We start from the raw sequence: 27,930 nt of genomic DNA on the forward strand, positions 1-27,930 counted from the left end.
TCGTGACGTTGCCCACTTCTGTGACAACGGCGAGCCCTTTCACGACCACCGCCACCACCACTGCCACCCCCATAGTCATGCCTCAGTAATCAAAAGCAATCTTTAAAAATATGGATAAAAAAACGGGGATATTGAGCTCGGTCCACGTTGTAGCAAGCTCATTTGCAAGCGTCTTTTTAAAAGCGATATCAGGTGGTCGTGCAACCTTCAGGACGCTGACCGAACAATGCGGCCTTTCTAATACGTGGCTACAATTCTGCTATCCTCGTGCTTCCGAAAATCCACTAAAGAGAAAGTAAGTGAGCTAATTTTGGAAATATTCATCCGACACACGTGTACTGTTGGTCATGGAATTTGCACCACGCCAATTTTGAAATCGCTTCTTAGTGTGCACCTACACGGTCTCAGGAGCATGTGTGCCAGATTGCGTCTTTTTTGGTCCAGCGGTTTGGGCTCTGGCTCGTTGACTTGTAGACTCTGGATCGTTCGGGACAAGCTCATTTATATATATCAGAAGTTGCGTGTCTAATTATTGCAGTGTGCCTGATTACAACAGGGACCCAGACAACCGTTTGCGTGGAGGATAAGACGTAGAATGAATGTATATTGAGCTCGCGCGTCCCGCCTCCTCTTTGTCGCTCACAATTATTATCTCAACAAATATCGTTTTATTGTGATTTGATTATTATTGAAGGAGAGTATCATTATGCTGTTGAAAATATGCAACACAATACAACATACACACGATAACAAGCCGCGGATTCGTCCCTGAGTTTTGTGATGACAACGTGGAAACGCGGTCACTCGAACGGACGTCTGCGCGGTAACCGCGTAATTTTATATTTGGCAATGGGAACATGATTCTTTGTGCTACCGTGGTACACCGGAAAAGACGTCGAAGAAGCAGTTAAGCTACCCGAGGTTTCCTTTCCTTTCTACACCTCTGACTTTGTGTCCGTATCATTGTGCGTCATGGTTATCTTCAGGTCGATAAACAACCTTCCCGCCTCTGTATGCTACTTGCTTTTAGGTGGAAAACGATTTTTCAACCACGCTTAGCACGGGCCAGAATGAAACCGCGACGGAAGGTTCAGAATTGATTCTTGAAATCGGTAGATAGTTCTCTTTCAAGTACTGCTCTGTCCGTGACGGAGACATATCTCCCAAGCATTGTCGCAATACCTGACCATGATTAAGCCACACTGGGGACATTTATTTATTAGTACTCTCAGGGCAAAGTAGTATAGAGGGGAATGTTATAATGTAATCACATCAATAATAAAGGTCATAAGAAAGTAAAAAAGCTGCATCAATGCTAGGGATCCGGGAATGAAAAACAAACAAACAATTGTAACGGCTAGCGCTGTCATACGAGGTATGTAAACAAAGTAATGAGACTGACCTGGTATCGACTGCTCTTGCAACTCTGTGGTCTCGTGTTTCACATGACGCCAAACTTAGCGACTCAGCGACCTCCAGCAGGATATGTTTTCAACATTTTGCAATGCATGTTGCAGGTAGTAATTCCTAATCACTACGTTTAGCATTAAATTATTCACGTGGGGAAGGAGGGAGAATGTCGAACTACGGGTGACAAAAGAAAAAAACCTGTGCCGCATATCTCGAGACGAAGCAACCGCTGGCCGACCAGGGACGGATCCAGACCCACGGTTTGGGGGGGGGGGGCGGTCGCCCAATCGAAATGAGTGTATGAAATGAATGAAATGAGAATAAAAGAAAATTACTTTGGTGCATGTTGGTCCATTTCCGCCGAGTCACGAAAGGCTTTTAAAATAAGGGTGGGGTATGCCCATAATCTACCCGTGAAATCTGCATTTTGCTAGCTCATGAGCACTATCGCACCCACAGCCGACGAAGAGCGGTCGAGTGACTTAACGCGCGTGAAATCTTACACACGGGACACCGCATTTAACGTCATATTAGTTCCATGCATCTACGCAACGATATCTCTACAGAGCTCGTCTTCAAGTACCGATCCCGGCACTGTATGCGCGGCTTTTAGCAAAAATAAAAAATAAAAAAGCACAAACAGCAACCCGTGCTAAATGCACAAAATACGTAAAATAAGAAAGCCAATTGGAAGGAACGAAACCCGGGGATTGGAACCCGGACATTTCGCAGCCAATGCCGGAGAGTTACCACAGCTGAACACGAGTCGGATCCAGATAACGCGTCATAAGCTCGTCCCGACGCCTCGTTCGTTGATTGAGAACTTTATACGCCCTTTGCGAAAAATTGACGCTACTTTGGGTCGCGGTTTTTGTCTCAGTTTGAAGTAGACTCTTTCTACTTCACGTCTCTGGTGGACATTTTTTGGGGGAGATTAGCATTTCGTCGATATTTGCAAGCAAAGACGTACGACCAGCCGTCACACCGTGGAAGAAACGCGAATGGGCAAGTTGGTCGGGCAAAAAATTCTGTGGTTCTAAAGTCGCGATCTTGGTATCAAAATGTCGCATTGGGTCTCATTCGTTCATCCAGACATGAACATTTTCTGGCAACACTGGATCTATTGAGATTCTAGAGGTGGTGGGTGGTGGTGGTGAAAAGGGCTCGCCGTTGTCGGCCTCACAGAGGTGGGCAACGTCACGACTGATGCCCTGGGGAAACGTGCGTCCTGGGCCGACTACTTAGGGAACTGTGCCGACATATGTCTGAAAGCGTCTGAGGATAACCCAGACAGCAGAGCCGGCACCGGGATTCGAACCCGATTGTAGAGAAAGACGTGGTGCAGTACATTGCACCTATGGGATATGCAGGCATGGCCGTCTTTAGGGAGGGTGTTCCGCGATTCTCGGAATGAGCTGCGTCAAGGAGTCTGAGCGACGAATTTGACGGGCTTCCCAGTCTGTCAGCGCAGGAGGCTCTGGCGGGTCCTTGTTTTCCCGAGCCTTCATCATTGGAGACGAATGGCTAGGGTTTTCCGACAGGGACAAGTTAAGCAACACAGCAACTGCGATTCGCATCTGCACGGCCATTCTGCGCGTGTGTTCCTGCATCAGTGATCAAAGTTCTTCCCGGGTCACAAACTCCGGCATGAGTGCTAAATCATTTTGTGGAGCAGGAGACAGTTGCTTCCAACGTCGTGGTGACATAACACAAAACGCCGCATCCTACTTCTGACACCAAATGTTACAGAGCCCAGAGGTCCAGTTCTATATCGTGAGCACCTATTAAATCGAAATGTGTAGCACCATCGTTATATTTGCCTCCATTTTGCGACAACATTTATTGCAGCCGAGGCGGAGTTGAGCAGAACTTCCCCTTGAAGTGCTACGATGTCTACTGTATGGTGGGGTATGATGGGGCTTGCAATTTACTCTTTTTCGGGAATTAAGGTATAGTTTCCGACTCACGGAATATGTACAATAGTTAGGCAGATACCAAATGACAGGATGCTCATTGAGCAAGGTGTTGATAGATACCTGGCAGGTCATCATGAGAAGAACGATGAACAAGGTTTACCTATTAGCAATGCTCGGTGCACAGTACCTTTGTACTTTATGTGCTCAATTTTATGAACCATTTTTATTTCAATTTTATAGTCATATCCGTCAGATACACTCAGAGGAGGAGGAGTCAGACGGAAGAGCTCCCGATTACAGGGTCCTTCTAAAAATATCAAATAATATCGAGACCATTTCACAAGCGCAACTTATTCAATGAGAATTGAAGATACAACCATAAAAGTAGTGACAAAGTCTAGTACCTTTTCAGATATCTAGTAACTTAAACAGATTCATCTGAAGAAAATAAGTACTGTTTGATTAGTTTTTAAACAAAGAGAAATGGTTCGAGAGTTGTTTGGATGAAGGCAACTCATTTCACGTACGTGTGCCAATTGCAAAATTTACGGCAATATTTGCTGTTACTACTGTCAATGAATGTAAAAAAAAAAAATACTAGGGCCACTAGGTAGAAGGTAATTAAGTTCCTGTAAAAGCGACTATTCTGGCCAAGCCCGAGTTTGATGTACACATTTCAGTATTGAGCCTATTTGGACAAGCTTGCAGCAGCATCACAGGATCATTCTTGCCATTCAAACTGCCGAAAACGTGTCCAGTCTTTGACGCATATCCAAGTGCTGCCCTGCGATTCACTAATTTGATGGTTCACATACAGTATGGTGTCGTAACCCCCACTTGTCAAGGGGTGCCTCAGGGTTTCGCAGCGAGGTTCTGGAACAAGATGAAAGAGCATGAGGGCAATCAAGAGAAACTACGTAGAGCGAAGATTATTTGCGCTAAGACAATGGCTGGTACACTGTTCTCAGAAGCAAAAAAAAAAAGAAGAAATCATTGCTTAGTAGCTACTTATTAGGTATTTATTACCGCTCACTAAGTACTTATTGCTATTGTGCATGTTGTAGTGCCTATGAAAGGCTAGACTGTAGTCATTTATTGTAACTGTTTCACTACGATGGCAACGAGAAAGGGAACTCGAATGCTCTCTCGAGCTGCTGACGACCGTGACAACAGTGATGTTGTTTAAATGACGATGATGCTGATGGCAGCAACATTCAATCCCCGTCTTCGAGACGTGGTGGAAAGATAATTAGTTCAAGTCCGTTGCGTGTCGGTGGTGAATGCGCACACCAAGACCAGTTGGTGTGACCATGTGACATGCTGAGGTGTGGGACCTATCTGCTTGGGCGGGTGACAGAGGTTGGTAGTTAAGTCTGTCGATGAAGATGTTCCCGCGATAGCTGTGAACAACAGTAACGAAATGCTTGGGAGCCCGTTGTAGGAGCTGGTACAAATCGTCATAAAGCAGCTAAAGCGGCTGCGTGCGACGCCATGACAGATTAAAATGGGGGTGGCAGATTGAAGATCAGGAGCCCAATCTTCAACTTGTGATCAACCCCTTAACTCGCATTAAATACATCACTTTGCACGTGATTAGGCAAGAGCCCTGCGCGAGCCCAGTAATACGACTTTGGAGCGCGCGAATTTTAAATATAAGGATGACTCTCGCTATACGAGAGTACAAGATCGGGGCTCAGGTCCAGCGTGGAGGAGGCGGATGTCGGAAGAATGTTGCCGGAGGTGCCAGCGTACTGGGTATGCTCACCGTACTCAGCAGTGACATCCGCAATGAAGAATTGCCCCGGAAGCCCAAGTGACGTGCTACATATAGATTCTGACTGCTATGTACTGAATGTCTGGCTTGTGCGCTCTGTCAGGCCCAGCATGACGAGTGGAAGTTTGGTGTGCAATGTACCGCCTGACCACACGCCCGAACAATGACGTTGAGCTGTGTGTGAACACGTTCCAGAGTGCTATTTGCTGGTATGTGATAAGCCGCTGCTTGTAGCTGAGTGACGGTGAGCTTGGAGCAGCACTGAGCAAAGAAGCGTGATGGAAACTGAAGTCGCCGGCGTACGTAGTAAGTAAAGACGTGGCGCCGAAGCGAGCAATCGATTGGTGGAGAAATTCCCATGCGACTATTGCAGCGGTACGACGGATACTGGAATGACTTCAGGCAACCTCGTGAAGCGGTCGTTGTACATGGCTACAGAGGATGTTTATTTTTATCATTTATCATTATCGGTTTGTCGCCTTGCTATTCCGCAAGAATATACGTAAAAATTGAAGTAACCGAAACTAACCAAAATTGTACCATTTGGGCCTTTTTTTAAGAAACTCAGGTTTCCGGTAAAATATGAAATTGTAATGCTGGTTTAACACACGGCCCCCAACCAGTATCACGAGGCGAGTGGGGGGAGCAGATACTTACCTCATCCCCTGAATAGCCGTACTAAGCCGGATACAAGTGGGCCAAAGATGGGGATAGCGTTAACTACACCCAATGCGACGTCCCAGAACCCAACCTGTGGTGCAGGTGGCATAGCATTTTTCATCTGCGGAATGTAAAACATCACATGATGATGGGTGTTGTACCCGAGCTCTGATGGCTGTCGAAAGACGACGGAGCTTTGAACTTACCTTTTCTACATCCAGGCTGTGGGTTTTGGCCATAGCTTCAATCTTTTCCATGTATTTACTCCTCTCCTCTTCAATAATCTAACGCAGAAAATGCCCTTTATTAGAAAGGGAGATAGGACATGTTCCTGCTACCTCATTCACTCTTCTAGATCGGCACCTGCATGTCCAACGCTAACCAGAATAAAACAACAACAGCGGTCACATTCAACAAAAACATTCGACAAGCGGATCACGAATTCCCCGCGACCAGCACAAACAGGCCCCCCCGCCCGCCGGTTGGTCGCGAAGGCTACCGATGCCCTTCCAGCCGCTCCGCTAGAAAGGGCGCTCACTCATTTTCTTTGTCCGAGTGACATTTTCTCCAATATCCAGAAAGTAAATTATCACTGGCCCGATCTCGCCATGCGTTACATCAAACTGCAAAGGAACACCAATTCGCATTCGATTTGCGGCGCCATTGTCAGTCATGAACGCGGAGCGAAACGGCAAAGAGCTTTGGAATCGATTACAACGGACGCGGCACTCTCTTTAACACCATCTACCCTTGGCGGACCCTTGTGCTCTGCAGCTGCCGGTAAAGTACGTCAAAGGGGGGGGGGGACCGAGAGACAGCCGCTTTCGTCAGTAACAATTGTGAGAACGAAGCGGGTGGCATACTGAGTCACACGTACTGGGGCGCACAGAAATGAACATGTTATCACGGCTTCCGATCAGTCACTTGTTACAGCCTTTGCTCTCGCTTTCACAGATCTTTCTTCACAAGGAGTCGGCGATATGTTATCAGCATCTTCGAGTCTGCTTTGCGCAATATGCAGGAATTAGGCCAATAACCTAGAGAAATATTAATATTCGGTGTCGCAGCTGAGTGCGAACAGATTTCTTAAATATATAAATATCGCTATTTCTGCGATGAAATCGATTCCAATATGTCATGCGCTGAAGGGCACTCCTTAGCAGGGCATTATCAAACTGCTGAAGCAATGCCTTAATTAACATTCAATAATTAACTTTTGAGCTACGAAGTTGTCCCAATGAAAACATCTGGCCCCTCCGGTCACCTGATACCGGACATGTTTTTAGACCAAAAATCCGCTCGATAGATCACCCGCAAAAAATTCGTGGAGGAACACCATTTTTTCTTAATTTTGTTCATTGCGCGTCTTCGGACACACGAGTTCCCTTCACACACAATGTGAGAGGGTAGGAAAGTACATTATAGCCTCTTGCGTCCAGGAAAATGACTAAAAGCAAACACAAAATGTTAACTCAAGATAAGGGCAGTTCGGATATCGAGTGTGTTTTCATTTTGTTTTGTCAATTCAAAGCTGTTCTTCGACGCATGAGGCGGCATTGTGCTCCTTCCCTTGCCACAATTGAAGTGAAGGAAAGTGCACAATGAACAAAATAAAGAAATGGTGCTGCTTCATTTTTTCTTTTTACTGTTTATTTTATTCTTTTTATTTTTTTTATTTTTTTTGCGGACGATCTATCGAACGGATTTTTGTTCTGAAAAGGGCTCCGTCCCAGATGGCCGAAGGGACCATATGTTCTCACTTGGGCAACTTCCTAGCTTTTAAAATTAAGATACTTAATTAGTGAAAGTTAATTAAGACATTGCTTTAGGAGTTTGCTAATGCATGCTAAGGAGTGCCCTTCAGCATATTCTATATTGCAATCGATTTCACCTCGGTAAAAGTGATATCTATATCTATATATTTAAAAAAAGAGCGTGTTGGCATTTAGCTGGGACACCCAGTATCTCTACAGCACAAAAATTAAATATGAAGGCATGTCCTATTTGTTCAGAGTAGGTTTACTTACCATAAACGGGAACAGAAGCAAAATATTTTCGTTTCCATCTCGAGAAACCAAAACGAAAACGATATTCAAGGGTTATAACAATATCACAAACAAAAGTCACCGGACGTAATCCATCCCTATGGTGAACTACCATCCTTAAGAAAATTTATTCGTCTGTTTACACTGTGTTGCTACAGGGTCTGATCCCTAACAGGGTGAACACACTGAACGATCTCGAACAAACAGAAACCGAAACCAGCATCCACGATATCTAGGGGACCATAACAGAAACGAAAGTGCAAGTACTTGAGATACGCGAAACATAATCGGAAACATTATTTCATGTAGCGAACCCAGGCCAGGTCCGTCAGGTTGGGTCGGGCCGGTTCAGTCCGGGTTCGGTTCGGTTAGGCTGGGTGAGGTGAGGTTTACGTCAAGGTTAAAGTTGGGTTGAGTTGTTCGGTTAATGCCTCGGTGAAACGTTGGGCTAACGTATCAGTTAAGGTTTCGGTGATGGTTTAGGCTACGTTAGTTAAGGCTTAGGTTAGGTTAGGTAACGTAAGTTAAGATACATCGAAAGGGTCACCTGTTTGATTTTTTCTTCATAAACGCGCTGAGCCTCTTCTCGTTCTTTCCCAATCTGGTCCTTCATATCCTGAAATCAGCGAGACTTATAGGATGGCATACAACATTAACAGCGGCATATAACTAGACTTACCCGGTTGTACTCCCTCAATATTTTACGAGAACGTTGGCACATGTCGTAGCAGTGATGGAGATCCTGGAACGTTACAAACCCGTTATTACGTGGGTATGTGTTGTTTCTTATCAGTTGAAAATATCATGATTATCCACAGCTTATCATGTGTAACTGCGACTAAAATATGTGACGCGTTAGCCTTCAAACCTCTACTCTGTCTCATAATTGGAAGCAATTCTGCGATTTCGTTGCTCTACCGTGGGAAAAGTCCCTACGGCTCATTTTTATATACTGTACATACCCGCAAGCGCAATGGGCCTCAATGGCCCATTACAACCATGAGACCCAATCTTAAAGCATGGGTTTGACCAACAGTGGCTAACTTTGGAACGAGATCAAGGGTTGGAACGCCTTCAAGTTAACACTGAATACTTTTTTTACAAACTTCAGTTAGCGACGTGATGAATGTTACAGTGAAATAACTCCCTTTACTAAGGCACAGTTGAGGTTATATTCAAGTTAAGGTACCGTGTGACGTATGACGCAGTAACAAAATGAAAAGAAAAAAAAAAGAACATGAAGAAGGCGAGGAACACACAAAGATCTTCACTACGCAGTAGAACACTAATATCCAAGAGATGTACCAAACTGCTCTCAAACTTCGTGGATGTTACGCAAGTCCTGTGGATATTTACTGGACGTCGAAATATTAACATCCCATCCGTTCCTCATACAGCGTTTCCTATGAACATATCCCAGTCGAAGAAAAAAAAGACAAGAAAATTATGACAAACAAGGCTTTCTTATGTTGGGGCCTTGATGCTCGTTGTAGATGTTGTGGATTCTTGTCCTGTGTCGTTGTACAGCTCCCCGAAACCTTAACTTGAACGCCGCTTCGCATGGCGGAGAAGGAGGAGAGACATCCTAGTGGTATTCAGCTGAACTATTGGGAGAGCGCGTTTCTGTCTGTTCCACTCGCGTGTAGGGGTGTCCGTTATTGCTCAAACGCCTCGAGGGCAGGCGGGCGTTGCTTCCCGAAAACGGTATTATCGGGATTGCGATTGCTTGTGTTGCTTATGTGAGATGTATGTTCGATGATGTCGGTAATTCCGGCGATATTCGAGGCATGGCCGCGTTGACAGCTAAGAATGATTATGTGCATCCGAATGGACCAGCAATGATGCTCTTTCAACTAGAGACGAAATAAACGAGGATAAAAACAACTTTATTCTGTGATTGTGAAGTTTGATCTCCTTGAGTGGCGATGCTCTACACCATTGCTGATGATAACAAGGTGAAGCGAGGATAGAAGCGCTACATTTGAGTCAGAAAAGAATGAAATTAAGTCAGCCGTAGTAGGTGCCAATTGAAACAGGACAACTTGTGCCTTTCATGTTGCTACATTTGCAGGTCTTCTTGACGGTCAATACATTCTTGCACATATTCGGACTGTACCGGGACTAGTCCATGCCTTGAGATGCTGTCCAGCAGTTTGGGCATTCCGCCGTCGCCCCGTAAAGAGATTCAAGTCCTTTGAAACTGTACGTGTTACTTTTCTCTGTAGAGTTCGTATGTTAAACGTTATAGCAGTTTATGGGGACTACAGGTTATATCTATGCGGAGCCTCTTTACGCAAGGATGTGTTGACTGTCAAGAACACTCGCAAGTGTAGCGACATGAAAATGCACAAGTTGTGCTGTTTCAATCGCCGTTTCGGTGCCCTATGTCATAATGCGGAGATCACTGCTCGCACCCAGTACGGCAGACTTAATTTCGACTTGATCTATTTCGTCTGGAGTTGATACAACATCACTACTAATCTATTCGGGCGCATTCTTATCTGTCAATGCGGCCATGCCTCGAGTATCGTCGATATTACCGATACCATCCAGCGTACATGCCACATATGCAACACTAACAATCTCCATCCCGATAACAGCAACCCGCGCCTGCCTTCGAGGCGTTTGAGCAACAACCAAAACCCCTACACGCGAGTGGAACAGCCCGAAACGCGCTCTCCCAATAGTTCAGCTGAATCCCACTAGGGTGTCTCTCCACCTTCTCCGCCACGCGAAGCGACGTTCAAGTTAAGGTTGCGGAGAGCTGTACATGTCTGTCGCGTGCCGTTCTGCTGTGCTTCGTTGCGTCGTACACAACTAGTTTTTCTGAATGGAATGGGGGAAAATAGCGCGAAAAACTGGACATACAGAGAAGACACGTACATACGGACCCATGTCTTCTCTTTCGCGCAGTTTTTTTCCCATTATTTTCTATTTCCATTGCTATTCATTTATATTGCCTTAACTCAGTTTTTGCAGGTCCCAAAATGTTGTGCTCTCAGTAACATGTGTGAACGATGTTTAATTGCATACAAGCATGTAAGATGAGGGAGAGCCTGCGCATGAAGTATATGTTTTGCTATTTTTAGGTCCAAGGGACTGACTCCCTCAAGTCACTAACTCTTTCTCAGAGTTCAATATTCGTCATGGATACCAGTGGCAACAGCTTGTGAAAGGTGGTGTGAAGGCTCTGATTTATAAAAGCGTAAAGTTTTTCACACAATGCCGCACAAGCTCATGTAAGCAGTGGTCGGCAGTGGGTTACTTGTAATCGGTTATAAAAAAAAATTAGTTCATGAATAAATGCATTCAGTTTGAATAGTTTGCATGTGGTGTCAGCCTCGGAAATTGTATGGGGGAAAAGGAAGTTCTAATGTGGAAACGTCGTTGCACTTTACGCATATAGTTACTTCTTTTCTCGTAAGGTAAGCGCGTGTACACTGCAACAACTTCGTTCCTTTAGAAGTTCCTGTTTCCACTTTACATATAGGGTGTCTTTTTTTTTTCGGTACGCATTTTTCATCTAAAAAAAAAAAACTATAAAGGCTATACACGTCCTGTTTTCACTTCTATCGTCCCTGGGCCGGCCAATGAGATCATCCAGAACAAAATCCGTTTGATAGATCGTTCGCAAAAAAAAAAAAAAAATCGTGAAGGAACTGCATTTTGTTTTTATTTTGTTCATAAGCGCATCTCCAGAGACGCGTCTTGTCTTCACTCCCAATGTGAGCTGGTAAAACAGCACGGTGCCGCCCCATTCGTCAAAGAAGAGCTTTGACTTGCAGAAAAAAAAAAAACAGGTATCGAGTAATGCTGTCCGAACTGCCCTTATCTGGGATTGCATTATCTGTTTCCTTGTACTCTTTTTCGAGGACGCAAGAGGTGACAGTGTGCTCTTTAACCCTCTTGCATTGGCGGTGAAGAAAAGACGGGTCTCCGAAGATGCGCAATGCCAAAGAAAAAGGTGTTGCTTCACGATTTTTCTGGAGGACGAACGATAGAATTTTGGTTCTGAAAACGGCTACGATGTCACGTGACCGAAAGAAACAGGTGCTCTCATTGGGGCAACTTCGTAGCTTTTATAATTTAAAAAAAATATTAACGATTTTTAGGTAATTAGTCATCCGACGACTGAGTAACAGATGGCAAGAACGTCCGCCGGTCCACAGATGATGTCTATAGCCTTGTTTTTTTGTTTTTTTTATGGAAAATCTGTATCGAAATATAAAGACACACTGTATAATCAGACTGCGCGCTCATCGCCTTTCACTATAGCCCGCGCCAACTTGTATACGAATTAATGATCGATCTTAATGCTTACAAGTAACTTCATACCCTAGGACTCATGACAACACCATATAGACTGCGTAAGAAACGTCAATGACACAAGCGTAACTTTTGAAAGTGCTCCGAGATCTTCGTTAATGATTGATTGCAAATAACGAAGACCTGGGAGCACTTTCAACGGTAGGAAATCTGGCCGCCTAGATGATCTAAACTTTCTTCCTTTTCGTATCTTTTTTTTTTTTTCCTTGTCAGCAAGGTTCGAAGCAGCGCTCACCCTGCCCAGGAATTTTCCCCTAAGCGAACAGTGACCAAAGGCGAATGACATCACCACGCGGACCTGACCTTCGGGAATATTCCCGAATCTGACTCAGTGACAAACGCCTGTGGCGTGCTCGTGCGGATTATGACGTCACGTACCAAACCTATTTAGTAAAGTGTAACCACCTATGCATCTTTGGCCCTGACGAAGACAGTGCCACTGTGGAAACGTCGATTGACCCCTTGCTCATTTTGCCTTTTAACGTCTCATTATGTAATAAACTAGTGTTTGTCACTTCCCTAAATCACTTTCCGCGTCTTTTTTTTTTTCGCGGTGGTTTGATAATCTTTTTACCTCAAGCAACTAGCAGGAGAAAAATTAGCAGGAGCTCTTTGGCTGCACGTATAGCATATGTTTTTAAGTCGAACCTCGCCATACCGGTACTGGACAGCTGTTTCGGCCTTCTTGGACCTCATCAGCAGTCAGGCAGGCAACGTTTGAGCGGATGGCGTCAGAAGGTCACGTGGCACGTGATGCCTCCCGTCAGGGAGTCCTAAGACACCTCTGAAAGCCCAGTGCAATGCCAGTCAAGTGTATACACAGTGTATAGTGTATACACTTGACTGGGCTTTCTGGCAGAAATGTGGCACCGCGACAGGAAACATGTTTCCAATTTACCCATGAAGATGTTCGCGTAGTTTGGGACCATTTTTGTGCCCATAGCTGTGCGATTTATCTGGACGTAGTGTTGGCCATTAAATTCGAAGTTGTTCAGCGTTAGTATCATTTCTAATAGTACCTTCAGGGTGGCGCTGTCCACGTGGTAGGGACTGTCGGACGGTGACTTTATGTAAGCTTCCACGACCGCCTCAATGCCGTCAGAGTGGGGAATATTAGTGTAGAGGGACGCCACATCAATGGTGACAAGGAAGCAGTGCTCAGGTAGTTTGAGGATGCGAATGGTCTTTAGAAAATGGTTGGTGTCTTTCACGTATGACTGAAGGGTAGGGGAGGTGTCCTTGATGAGTAGTCCACAAAACTTGTCAACGCTTGTGGAGTATAAATAAGACGCCTTCAGGGTGGGAACCCAAGTCCTATGGCGTCTGTCGTGCGATAACGGCTATGAAGGTTATTCTTCGTTTGTCTAGATTGCAAGAATAACCTTCGACTTCGAGCCGACCCTCTGACCCGCACGTCAATGCCTACCTCAATCAGTCCAAAGGGTCACTCGCAATTTCGCGGGGAAACGACGTCAGTGTCCTCGCTTCCAGCGCATCACAGTTTACAATAGGCAGTGTCCGTTGTGATCTCTGTGTCTTTAAAATTGGTTCCCCAGTTGCTCCTAAAGCAGTATTGGTGACAGTTGCGTTGTTGCGAAGGGCGGATGTTCCCTTAAGGACTACAATGTCAGGTAACGGCACAGCGACGGTAATACTGCGTACTTCTTCTATACAGGGTGTCTCAGCTAAATACGAACATATATATATATATATATACAGGATGTTTCACAAAACGTGCCATTCGGACTTTATAAAAAAACGGGGCGACGGAAGAATACAGGGTAAGCGGCGTCTGTGTTGCAACTACATTTGCCGCCTTGCAAAAATACTTTCCTTACATTTGAAAGGAAATGGAATTCCTTTAATTGAACTCCAAAATTTCCGAAGTCACCCTAGCGTTTCTCTTTCGTTTCCTTTATTTTGTTTCAGAATTAGAGAGCCCGTAGCGAAGTTGGTCAGTTCCACCAAGAAATCCCTTCAATATTGCAAATGGAACTGCAGAAAAAAAGTCCCCAAACTGAGGCTTCAAAGTTTCGCGTATTCAACGGCGCACCAAATCAGTCGCAAAAATGCGCGGAGAAGAGGACATACTCCTGCCCCCATGAACGATTAAAAAAAAAAAATAATGAGCGCCTCCCACTCATTCACACGGTGCGCAGCTTGTAGGTGGTATCGCACAGATACTTGTAAAAAAGAAAGCTCGTGGATTGGTGCACCCGTTCGAGAATTATTTAGCCCGGGGATTTAACGCAAGCACCCGGTATATACAGGGCGTTTCACAAAACACAGCTATTTGATGACGCGGGAGCTCCTCTACAGTTCATGAAACCGGTATCGGTTTTTAAAGCGTGCCGCAGCCCCACCTAACACGTATGCACATACACCGTACAAAAGTCCGACTTCATCCATGTTGAACAAGAGATAAACTGATGTTCTGAGGCTGGAACGACATAGAAGGGACAGATACAAACAAAGCCTCAAATTGCCTAAGAAATCAACGATGAAAGATGAAAGTCACTGAAAAGGTTAGCCAGCTGTAGGGATCGAACCCTGGTAGGGTAGAGCCCTGGACCGGCAATCCAGAAGATGTGGGTTCGATCCCTACAGCTGGCTAACCTTTTCAGTGACTTTCATCTTTCATCTTTCTTCATCCATGTGTTCATCAATGGTTATGAACGCCAGAAGGGTTAGCGCAGAGTCATGACGCATGTCGTGCGACACAACGGCGTAGCATCAGGAAGCGGATAAATGATTCACCATGGAAGTGACTATTGCTATGTGGTCTTTCTTCCAATGGTAACCCTGAACGCAGAAACAAGAACGATCATCCTATTTCCCGCATAGTCAAAATGGAGCACAACCCCTGTAGATTGCGAGAATGTCTTGTCACTACGTATCGTGTTCCGTGAATACTGCGCACGCCGTCATGAGCTGCGTAGCGAGTTAGACACTTTCTCAGGAGATCTACAAATTGATCAAAGTTGATGGCTAATTTGTTAAGCGGATTGATTCCCATATGATGAATCGACCTCCTCGTCATCGGCGCACATCTCCAAGGATTCCGCCATCAATACACTCTCACCTGAACACGATTTGCAGCTACCCAGTGTGCATGCCAAATTTGGAAAATCTGAAACTGCCCGAATCGCGCTCATTTATTTGGAGCCTCGCGGACCGAGAACGAAATATCACAGAGACTCGCGACTAGACTTGTTTTGCGCCTTTTACGAACGCACCAGCTCCAGTGGCATAGTGGTTAGGACGATCGATTTCCACGCCGAGACTGAGCGGTGACACGGGTTCGAATCTTGTCACCGACTGTGCTGTCTGAGGTTTTCCCTGGGTTTTCCAAAGACTTTCCAGACGAATGTCGGCACAGTTCACCCCGAAGTCGGCCCAGGACGCATACTAACCCCCCTGTCCTCCATTCGTTCCTGCTGTCCTCTCTCCATCTGTTCACGTCTGTACGCCGCTCATAGCCACAGTTGCTTCGCGGCGCTAAACCGGAATTAAAAAAAGATTAGGAACATTTTTTTTTCCCCCCGAATAAAATAAAGATGTCACCGGAGCCCCTTGATCGATTATAAATGGAACCACTCAGTGTTACATTACGTGCGTGCTTACCGCCTGTAAATTAGTTTATGAACATACGGCGAAAAACGCAACTTATTATCCCGGTTTTGACACTCGCGCTTTACCGCTTTCCAAAGATGTTTCTAGAGCCAGACGCATCCATCTTCAGCAGCCTGTGTCGTCTGCTAGCGTACACACGGAAGCAAAACCTTTCCCTACGATTCTTAGGGTGAATTCGGGTGGTCATTTCGTGACAACGTGGCCGAGCTGGACCACGTGACCGTTGTCACCCGAACATGAGTGCTAGGAATCTAGCGGTTGTAGTTACTTGAATCACGCTAGGGGCATCACGGTCGCCCGTCTTCGAGTTCTGTCGTCTTCTAAACCATGTGATTTCAACGTGCGGAGCCAATGACTGCACTCGCTACCGCTGCGGTGCGGATGTGACGACACCGGATATAGTTGGGCAATCCGGTGCTGGATCGTTTTCAGAAAAGGCAAAAAAAAGTGCTAGCTGGCAAATTCCGAGCGCTCGGAAAGCGCCACGCGAACATGTGAGATTGTACATGAGCGAACTGATGTTCTGAGGCTGGAACAACATAGAAAGGAAAAATACATGCAAGGCCTAAGAAATTAACGAAGAAAGGTGGAAGTTACTGAAAAAATTAGCCAGCTGTAGGACTCGAGCCCACGTCTTCTGGATTACTGGTCCGATTAGATATGGGTTCGAGTCCTACAGCTGGCTAACCCTTTCAGTGACTTCCATCATTCTTCATCTTTCTTCTATGCGAGATTACTTCATTTTGGCCAAGCGAACATGACTGCTCGGGGTCTGGTAAAAAAATTTGCTTCGAAATGACCACCCGAATTCGCCATTAGAAACTACCGCTCACCTAAAGCAGGTGGCTATCGAGGTGAACTCGCGGCGTTCCTTTTGCGTTAGACAAGTGCATAGCTTCGGCACGTTCGTTTTTGATTTTTATTTTGCGATTTTTATCTCAAAGAACTTGCTCCTTTTCGTAAAACCGGGTGGATTTAAATTATGGCTGGCTTCCGATTTGGTATGTCGCATTTTCTCGCAAACATTTAACTTGCACATTTTTTTTTTGTAATTCCTGGTACTTAGAGGTCGTCGTGCAAGAGCTGCATATGCTTTCAGGCCGCAATATATTCTTGGCTGTCTCACCCGTCCGCAAAAATCGCATCAGTGCACCATACACAGTTTTTATGAAAAAAAAGAAAACACCCTGCATGTTTCTACGTTGTGCAACACGTTGTGCATGCCTCTGACAGGCGAATGTACAAACTTATATGGTACATTACCTTTACGAGCTGTTCCCGAAGTTCGGTGTCGTGCTTTCCCATCTTCTGTTCGTTATCGTACTGTGACAAGCACTGTTTCATCAGTCTCTCATGTTGCATCTCAATATCAGTGTCGGATTCGGAACAAGTTTTCGTAAGGGCGATCTGTAAAAAAAATATGTAATGAAATGAACGGGCGCATTGCAATTCCTGGCTCCGGGAGTATGTCGGCATATAAATACATATTAAAGTGGTTGCGACAGGTCATGCTACCTTATCAGAGATAAACGTAAAATACCATTCTTTGCGCTGACGTTAACCTGCATTGAAAGCTTTACAGCGAAGAGGGTAATAGAAGCGGAGAAAATGGGAAATGGCTAAAAATTGGACTGTTCAGTATTTCATACTTTAAAAGCGATAAACCCCCCGTGCCGGGAAACAAATCAAAGGACGACACAACACACAGCACAGAAAGGTGAAAGTGCGCTGTGTGTTGTGTCGTTCTTGGACTTGTTTCCCGGCACGGGGGTTTTATCATTTTTAAAGGAGAAAATGGGCACTGCGAATACCGTAACTCATGCAGCTCTGACGTCACAGCCCTCGCCACCGCCAGTGAGGCAGCGCACGAGAAATCACGAGATTACGATTGCGAATGGCAGTGGAGGCAACTCTGAGAGCTGTGACGCATGGACTTCGCCCGGGAGTTCGTTCGAGGGCTTGTATCTCGCTAGGTACGACGCGCCGAAGAATAAATTTTTTACTCGGTATTCTGGTACGCAGTAGGATTCGTCCATGATGTGATGAACCACATATATTAAAGCCTCCATGCTCCTTCAATATAATTATTATGCAGGATGTTTATTTTTATCCGTTACTGATTTTTATTAAGCAGAGCCAAATTGGTGCCGTATTTGCAGATGAGTTGGCAAGGTGAACATTATCTAGCCCAGAGTATGTAACTGCAGGATCATCGTATGCCTGCCTAAATTCATTAATTAACTCTTTCCCTATGGGGTTTCCGTAAGGGATCCGTACTCATCGGATCCCATTTCGTGCTAGACTCTCGCCCCCCTCTCTCACAATATTGCTTTGTCCCAGGCCACATCCAGCCCATAAACGCTGTGCCCTCAAAGCTCTCCTCACCTTTCTTGACACCATAGGACTTCGATCATTATTGTTATTGTCATTACTTCATTTCCTGCGTAGCGCAAGAGGGAGATATTCCCAGGATAGCGGGAGATATTCCTCGTTGAAAGACATTTCATGTTTTAAAAACCCTTAAACGCGCACGTGCATTGAAACATCGATCGCTGAATTTCGCTATGCAAGTAAGGCGAAACAAGAAATACGCACTTTTCCAGAATAAAAATGACGCGTCCTTCGTCTATCTTGTCAACGGAGTAGCTCTTACACCAATCAGCTCCATCGCTCCAAAGCAGGTGGCCCTCCCATATGGTTTCCATGTCGTGTTTCTGAGCTTCAAAATAGCTTATTTCCCGTTTCGTTTCATTTACATAGGGACACGCAGCAGGGGATACCTCAACACACGTGCGCGTTTAAGGTTTTCTCTTTTTCCATAACATGGAACGGCTTCAACAAGGAATACCGCCGCGAAATCCCCTACTTAAAAAGTTGAATAATGCATTTTGATGTAATTAGATCATATAACTCAGCAGCAACTACAGTACCTATTTGGCGTTCTTAATTTCTAATAAAGATCCTGTAACGAATAAATATTAACACCCTGTATATTATATCATAATATATATCGCATTCTGTAACATAATGTGTTATAATTGCATTAACATTGCAATTATTAACATTCGGCATAAGCCAAGTTCGCCTTCGTTGGAGCTTTATACAGGAAGACGGCTCTTGTATATGATCGGGTTCAAAAGAGCGGTCTTTCTGCGAATAACACCAATGAATTATTTTCACCCGTCCTCCCTGCCGTGACAAGGTAAGCCTATATAGACATACACGTCGGTCTTGCTATAGACGTGACTAAGGACCGTCTTTCTTCTTATGCACACTACCCGACCGCACAGCTCCGTCTGCGGCTGAGACCAGTCCACTGCTTTCGTTTTGTTCGATATAAACCTATTTAAAGTTTGACAACCAAATGTAGGAAAACACAGAAGCCTACCCGATGGGCAGCAAAGTTTCAGTTTCAGGTTCAGCTGTTAACTTAATCGAAAGTTAAATTAAGTCTTAGCTGAATTGAGGAGCAAGTCTCGTTTTTTTTTTGTTTTCAAATTGCGAACTTTTTTTTTACAATTGCAACAATATCACGATTAAATTTTGTAAGCGTTATGTTGACGAGACATTCCTTGTTTTGAAGCGCGAGGTTGTCACTTCATTTCATACTTCATGAAACCGCCTTCGCAGTAACACAGAGTTCACGATAGAAAAAGATGAAAAAAAACAAAACACAATCTCCCCTTTGTAGATGTTCTATATCGTTCTAGGTCCTGCGATGACTCAGGACATATAGACAAATCCGTTTACCTGAAATTTTGTAGCACTCTATTAGTCCTAATCTTTCATTCATACAACGTGCCAGAGCACAAAAGGGCCGCGGTCAGAAGCCTTCACAAGCGTCTGAACGCGATTTCAAGCGCTTGCAAAGTAACGGACACCGAACATTTGATGTCACGTGACTTCCTCGCCAAGAACAGGATTATTACCGTAACTATTTAAGATAAAAACACAATTTCAGGGACGTGTTGTGTTCATGAGGTGAGCCACAAGCGATACCATGACAAGCGTCCCCCATACGTGGCCTATTCCCCATGACGTTGACTATTCCACCTGTCTTGTGAATGGTGACGTGAATCTCAACCGACCGTGCGTATAAGCACTACGTGAGCTGCCAAGAAATAAAGAAACAAATAAGTCGATGTCATTTCGATACCATGGGAGAATTGTGCTGACGCTTTTTCCCATTATTTTTCTAAATTTGATTTTTTCTGGTATTACACTGCACAGAGAAAATATCTTGCATAGTGACTCCCGATGAACAGCTTGAAGAACGAGGCAGGTTTTGCAGACGCGTTCACAGTCGCCTCATTGGTCGTTTAACACGTTCTTTGAGTTGGGATTCAGAAAACTGCTTAGACACGCGGAAAAGTGTGTCTGCGTTAGCCGCATGAGAACGATAAGCTACGGTGCCTGAGGTCATTATCTGTAGCCCTGTAGTAACAAAGGACGCTTTAGTGGCACACGCGCGTCTGTGAGACTTTTGCATTATCGATTGAGGGTATACTTTTATGGAGATATTGTTTTAACTGGTTGACAGAAATATGTTCCTGCGAGAGAAACATGTCAATACGTGGCTTACCCCTTCCATTGCGGTTTCATATTTTTTTACGATTTCGTCGATGATTCGCTTGTTGTGGACGAATGCAGTTGCCTGTGAATATAATGAACATTGCAGAAAATTTCTGCCTGGATATCAAAGTACCATGGGCAGTCAAACCTACATTGAAGACAGACATGGGTTGAGGGAGCTCCTTCTGGTTGAAGATGGTGAAATAAGCCTGAAATAAAAGAACCAATTTTCACAGTCTTTTTCCCCAAAAGCACAGGGCTCAATATAACTAAGTCGTAATATGTTTACAGTGACAGGCAACAATGAAGAACGGTTGGAAAATCGCGTCAGCAGATAACGATTTTTTCGACCTAGGTAAAATGAAGGTATGCATTCGTCGTACGTACACACATACATGCAAACTTACATACATACATACGCGCATACATACTCACGTGCACGCATTGATTCATACATGCATTCATGCAGACCCTGTACCAAAAACCTCCAACTACACGCACATACAGTACGCGATGATAGTTTACCGAACACGCTGCGGCGCGTTCCTTCCTCAAAGTGACACCCTACAGCAGGGAAAGGGATAGTATACGGGCTTACAGTCAAATGACAATGTCATTTGACTGTCACTTGTTTTCAAGTTGGTACGGTCATATTCGCTACTAGCGTGTCAGTCTGAGGGAGGAATGCGCCGGAGCATGTTACGTAAACTTTCATCCAGCACTGTACAGACAAGAGTTGCGGAGTTGCTACTCCGGAGTTGGAATGATTCCCGAATCACTGCACATTTAGCAGAGCCCGGAACGGAAGTGGAATTGATAGGCGGAAACTGTCCTGTGGAATGGGAATGGAATGGTCTGGGTGCCCCGGTGGCAGTTTTGGTTTCAACGTGCTGGTTTCTGCCCCCGCACCCTTTGCATCACTCGTGCACACGGTCAAGACTGAAATAACATTGTCTTTGTGCTCTTTCCGTGCCAATTGGGAATGCCAATCTCCTCTAGCACTGCTCGACTTGCAAGTATGGTTACCGGTCCTTTTCTTTTATTGCGGGAATTAACGGAATGGAATTGGGTTGCCAAGCCATACCAGGAGTGGAAACTGATCATACCTTTTCATTCCGAGGAATTTAAAGGAATGGAATTATGGGAAATTTCCATTTCTCGGAATTGAATTGCAACGGAATGGGAGACCCACGATGAAAGGGAGACCCAATTCCGCAACCCTGGTACATACATCCATGCATACGTACATGTATGCATTCGTGCCTGCATACATACTTACATACACGCATAAATACATACATACACACCTATATTTACCTCTCCGCCCAGCCCTCCCACTGGGCGATGGGCCTTGGTTGCCATTTTTAAGGAGTCATAACTTTTAAAGAGATTTGGCTACCTACCAGCAATATAGATCATGGCGTGTGTGTGTGGATCATAATCAGATCATGGCGTGTGTCGTATTTTTCAAAACATACTGTTTGCGCATACTGATTTCATCTTTAACTAGTCATAATTTCTATCACAGTTGTGGCGTACTATAGCTTTAGTTCAATTAATTCAATTATCATCATCATCACGTGCATACACGCATGCACTCATCAGTACAGATATACATACATGCGCACGTACGCACAGAAACAGAAGAACAAAACGAAGAAATTATCACGATGTCCTCCTTCCGTGACTGCACGGATGTATAATGTACAACGAACAGAGCTCACCTGAAACATGCACACGAGCTCCTTGCACGTGACAATCCTTCCATTGATCTTTTTGGGAACTAGCCTTTCGGGTGAGAGAAGGTAAGACATGAGGTTCTCCAAGTGATACTTGAAATCTTCAGATATATCTGTGAATGAAGATTGGCATTGTAAGGTATTTATGGGCACTTGAGTGTGTAGTTGTAGTTGGAAAACAGTAGGAAAGGCGTCCAAGCGAATGAGCGATGTATGGCAGAATTCCTCCAGTTGCGCTGGAAGTGGAGCGGTTGGGAAATGGCGCCTGTATGAGCGATACATCAGAGATGCCACATTATTAAAACGCTAAAGGCAAAGGCGACGCACAACCGGGTGTTCACCTTCACAGATTCGTTCGGAAGATTATACTGGTGTTTAAGCAGAACGGGACTCTAGTAACTTCTATGCCCGTGAGACACAGAGCTAGACTTGTTTGTAATACACGGCGAAAAAGCATGTCCGCTGTTGCCTTTGTGTATCTCGCTCCCCGATTTTTATCAACAAGGTTCTGTGTTGACGCAGATGTTCACTTGTTGATCATGTCTCGTCCTTGCCCTTCTGTTCTCGAAGATGTGCTCATATCGCAGTATCATTCGAACACCTCTTCCCATTCGTGAGCTCTGATAGATTGCTTTAGAAACGTTTTCTATACATTGTTGTTGTCTTAACTGATTCGCAGAATTGTGCTCCTGTTAGTCAGCGATAACTGCTCAGCTCATGAAATTTAGCGGTAACGAAAATGTCGACACGCGGCGGCCGTTGCTCGTAGACATTACGCAACTGCCTGAGTCACCGCGTTACCGATTTCGAAGCTTATATTCCGCATAAGACGGCGTCTTAAAATGAACATCGTTCTACAAGTACGACAGCGAATGGCCATATTGCATGTGAATCGCTGTCGACATACTAAACGGGCTTCATTACGACGGGTAGCGCGGATCTCAGCAAGCCAACACGTGACCGAGTGTGTGACTTTAAATTTAGTGTGCGCTTGCTTTTGTGTGAGAGCTACATGGATGCGTGAACCATGACCAATGCTTTCATCCTACGACCTTCCTACGTACTCCACCGAGGGAGATCTACGATGGTTGAATTTGAAGGAACCTTACCACGAAGTCTTCCGTCGAAACCCGCGTTCTCTACCGCGTCACCAGGTCTGGGCAAGAGGAAACATTTCACTTCGCTGAAGCTGTTTCGGATATTTTCACGTAGTTCGGAAACTTCACTTGGCAATGTGAGGTCCCTTTGAAGGAGAGGGTGAAGCAGCTCTTCTCCTCCTTCCAGTCCAAACGACTTCTCTCCGTGATATTGCCAGTCGCGAATGAGGAACAGCAGCTTCTGGAACACTTCCTTGCTCTGGCCGCCAGCTCTTCTAGCCATGTTAGCATACTCGGCAAATAGCTGTGTGAAGGGGAAAAATCGATACAGACTGCTGACTGAGAGGAAGTAAAACTTTTTCTCTTCATTTTTTCCCTTTCTTTTTGGCGTATGACTCCACAAGTCTCATTCACCCGAAACACTCGTTGGCCCAGAGGCAGGGTCGTTCTTCGACTTAAATACATCAACTATTGCCGCTCTATGTGCCCCGACCTCACACAACGGTTTTGCGTTCCTATCTGCTGCTTAGGTTAGGTTAGGGACCAAAAATTACTTAAATTATACCCAATAAATGGGTAATATTGGGATAATCTCAGGAATACCAGATCAATATTGGACCGGTTTTTTGAGCCTCCAGACAACATCGGGTCAAGATGCTGTGTTGCTTGAGTACATATTTTAAAATAATATGGTAGAAAAATGTAGAACTCTTTATTAGAACTCTTTGTTTCATATCATGGACCAGATCTTCAAGAAAATGGTTTCGTAGCTATGCTTGCAAGACAGTAGTCTCATTAAGCAAACGACGTAACCGATGGCCATGCTGTGTGAAACAACGCACATCTAATAATGCACATTTATCGTCATTGAGGTACACAGGTAATTTTAACGCTACAAAATGCTTGTACCACATATTGCCGAAAACATCCCACACGTTGAATTCAATTAAAATACAATTACCCAATTAAAAGCCCTTGCCTGCAATACAGTGTCTGCGATAAATTTTTATCCTCTCCAGAATATGAGAGCAGCACAAGTGTCGTTCCAGCAGTGGAGTTATGTGTCCAGGCGGACACCCTCAGGAGGATAGTGTCAATACAAAATGACTAATTATAAAAATTCACAAATTAAAATTTTAATTATGGCATTTTCGCAGTAGCAAGATACGGGAACGGGGGAGAGTCGTCATTGAAACTCATTCTATATCTTACAAAATCAGAAACGAGCGTGGGCCGTGAAGTATCCATCGTTGAAATTCAGTATGCAAATGAGCCGCAAAACGAAACAAAAAAGCGCCCACAAGGATGCGTGGTCTATGCCGAGGGGAGCTTATTTGGGCCGGAAAGCAGTTTATCTGACCTGTAGATCGTCACCCGCTTCAACCATTTCCATTGCTCCAAATCACGTGGCCCTGTGACGTGGATTGAGCGTTGTACTCCTTGCGTCGCTACGGTTGCCCTTCCAGCTCATTTGCGCATCAAAATTCAGTGACAGATATTTTAACGCACGTGCGTGTATCGAAATTTGTTAGTCGTGGAATGGCTTTCAACCAGGACAGCCTAGGATTCTGACATGTCGCTTTTTCCGAAATCCCCTAATGATAAAAAAATGTGATTAATGAATTTCAAGAAATGAGTCATCTCGCAGTTGCATGGTTCCTTCTAGGCAATATCCGCCTGGCCGTACAAGTGAATTGCAAAAACCACTTTTCCTGCTAGCAATTGTTTGTTCATCTGTTAATTTAATTTAGCTTCCATTTTATTAGTTTCTATAATAATTTATATAATATATATTTATATATATATAATATATGTCGCAAATGGTCTACTGGAGAATTCATTTTTTCTCTATTGCGATGGTATTTGCCTGCGTGATACCCAATTAAATTATCTGACATTTTGGAGGCATTGTCGGTGGTACGATTTCCAGCAGGGATGCAATGCATCTGCACAACGTTGCAGCTGGAACTGCACACTGTTCTTCTGTTACTGTCACTTTTTCCCTACAAAAGGTAAGGGCGTCCACCAAAAAAATACCAAATATTGCGTGTACAACGGCAATAGGTCAGATAGATCATACAATGTAATTGTCCTACTTCGGGAACACGCGGGGGAACAAAACCTCGCGCAAGATGATTGAGTATGTAAATATCGCTACTGACTTCCAATTGCGATACCGTTACGACTTTCCAGGAATGCCGCAACACTATCGAATGAACTTTATCAAGACAGCTTGTACGTTTATCAAGGCGCGAATATGTTCAAAAGAAGCCGGATTCCTATGCAAATACCTTTTCTTTTTCGTATGGTTCTAATAGTGCCTTTTCGATAGAGGAGCAGCTGGGTGCTGGAGAAGCTCCTGTATCGATTTGTTAGCGCCTATAAATGTCCATTCTGGCGTTAGTGTCTATGTTAGTGTAGATGCCTAGAGCTCCGGTTAAATATCGAAAAATGTCTGTAATGGGCAGCCTGAACCGTTGGCGAAGGACCGTTGTCCAGCCGAAATTAACATGGGTCACGTCGCACGCCCTTTTTGAAACCGTCGATCGCTTGAAAGAAGCGTGTATCTCAAAAGTATTGGAGAGTACGCTGAGAGTTGACACCCAATTTATCGATGTCGAGCTCACTCATTTTCTGCCTCCATTCCAGTATTGTGTTGTTTTGTGAGTTGTTAATAAGAAATATAACCACGTGGCGTAACGGTTTTGTCGCAATCTAGAACGCGCAACTCTCTTGCCTATTACATCTAGAAGAGGTCCTGAACTTTTCTTTTTTTCGTTATCTCTTTTCTTTTTGCCGAAAATTTGACACACAATAAAATGCTGATGAGTGGCATGACGTACCAAAGAAGGTGCAATTCCGGTACAATCCCTACAGTTTGGCAACCTTAGCAATTTGCCCTCCTCGGGTGCAGTCACGGACACAGGCAGACGAGTGATAGTGACGCCGCGTTCTGTGTGAGCAGACTTGATCCGCGATTGCATGATCGCGGTGATCATGATTGCATGATCCGATTGCATCGCAATCGGATCCGCGATTGCTTGATCCGATTTGCAACAATTGCGAGCCTTAAGGTAATGCCGAAAACTAAATTGAGAAGGCCGAAGCCTGACAAGTTTCTTTCAACTACGAAACTTCAGCGCTACAATAAAGTCGACATGTTGATTTTGCATTCTTTGTTCCTGGCGAATCCGCGTTTGTTTTGTAACACCGTATTTTGGACCTTACAACATTGTGTCCATCTCCCTTATCACCAGTATGCTGCCCGCGATAAGTCCTTCTGAGAACTCTCGTGGAACCGGCGGCGGTGGTTAGAAGCCTTATGACTACAGAGGGATCAATGAAACACTCACAACTACCGTTTACTGTATGGTTCCCGCGGGAAAGGCGCTTCATGGACTTTGTTTTCGATTTCAGTGCTACGGATGACGAAATGAACATCTTATAGTGCCTATAATGACGCTTTTAGTGTTTAAGTCGGTATCTTTAGGGCCTTTTATAGGCTTCTAAGACAGTTTTTTTTTTCGTGCCTAACATTGCTGCCCCACGGTTTTGACCGTGACATTCCGCGATTAAGACCAATTTTGGACATAAGACAAGCGTTAACTAGGCACATCCTTGACTGGTACCCACCTTAAGGTGCTCCAAATCGGCTTGAGTAATTTGTTTGGTGAGGTTGTACACTTGTACAGAGCTTAGTAGCATGCTCATTGAGAAAATTGTGACATTTCCTTCCATCGTGGACCTGTTGTCGAATGAACCTTCCGTGTCCATCAGAATGACAGCCACGAGTCCGTGTGCTTGCGTCTGCACCTTGAATACTTTTCCCCACAGCTGAATACCAGTGGTCTCTCTCTCGCTGCCGTACCTCCAAAAAAAGCCCGTCAAGGGTATATTCTCCTCGTCCATCCAACCTGACGGGTTTGACGAGATCCCTAGGTGCTCGAGGTACCTGTCACGTCAGAGAAAACTAATAAGTACGCAGTGGTGTGGTCATACAAGCAAAAATTTACACCTCGCAAAAACATTAGGCGGAGAACAATCATTCTTAGCTAACAAGTTCGTTCAGTCTGCGAAAAAAAAAAGGTACAAATCTAAGTGCAAGACACAAAATGCATGCATTCGCATATGTAGAATTTGTACTGTTCATATGTTTAACTATTATACATAACTATGCTGCCGCGCAGTATTACGGGTGACACGTACCGCAGCGTGATCACTTTCTGTCGTTACAAAGTTAAACTGCTTGTCTCTCCTCCCACAGGATCAATCACTCTTAAAAAATAATAAAAAAAAACGCGTGGGAATAAAACCGGGTAACGCCGGCGTTGAGCTTCTGTGAGTGAAGAAATTTTTGTATTATGTCTAATTACGAAGCAATTGATTTATAGTAATATTTATTATTATATGATATTCTCGATATTATATGATATAGTCTCTTCTTCCGCGACCCACAACCAAATTAAGCTCACAATCTCAGAATAGATATTAATATAACTTCAGCATCTCCATACAACTTATTGTGGGAATCGTCCAAACGATAATCAACTCTTGATACATTTCTTAGTATACTATATTTTTACTTGGGACAGTTGTACTTCTTTTACCAGGTCTCTCCCGTTACCTTTGCGTGAGACTGAACAGTATAATTTAGTATCAGCATCGCAAGGCACTGGAATCTCCATAACGTAACAGCCTAAGCACAGAGGCACGACAAGGGCACACTCTGTGTGTCCTTCTGCGTGCCCGGGCTTGGGC

The 27,930-nt window shown here is 44.5% G+C and overlaps 1 protein-coding gene across 1 annotated transcript in view; it reads right to left on the reverse strand.

Annotated features, from left to right (window-relative positions):
• The window catches only part of LOC135394494 (atlastin-2-like), an 80,195-nt gene that overhangs the window by 29,266 nt on the left and 22,999 nt on the right, over positions 1 to 27,930 (reverse strand). Inside the window, exons 4-8 of the mRNA XM_064625260.1 lie at positions 26,806 to 27,124; positions 23,185 to 23,476; positions 22,061 to 22,188; positions 20,489 to 20,545; positions 20,347 to 20,418 (exon numbers count right to left, since the gene is read on the reverse strand). Coding sequence (XP_064481330.1) covers positions 20,347 to 20,418; positions 20,489 to 20,545; positions 22,061 to 22,188; positions 23,185 to 23,476; positions 26,806 to 27,124 — 868 coding nt within the window. The remainder of the gene's footprint in view (positions 1 to 20,346; positions 20,419 to 20,488; positions 20,546 to 22,060; positions 22,189 to 23,184; positions 23,477 to 26,805; positions 27,125 to 27,930) is intronic.

The sequence above is a fragment of the Ornithodoros turicata genome, chromosome 1 (assembly GCF_037126465.1).
Source record: "Ornithodoros turicata isolate Travis chromosome 1, ASM3712646v1, whole genome shotgun sequence".
NCBI lineage: Eukaryota > Metazoa > Arthropoda > Arachnida > Ixodida > Argasidae > Ornithodoros > Ornithodoros turicata.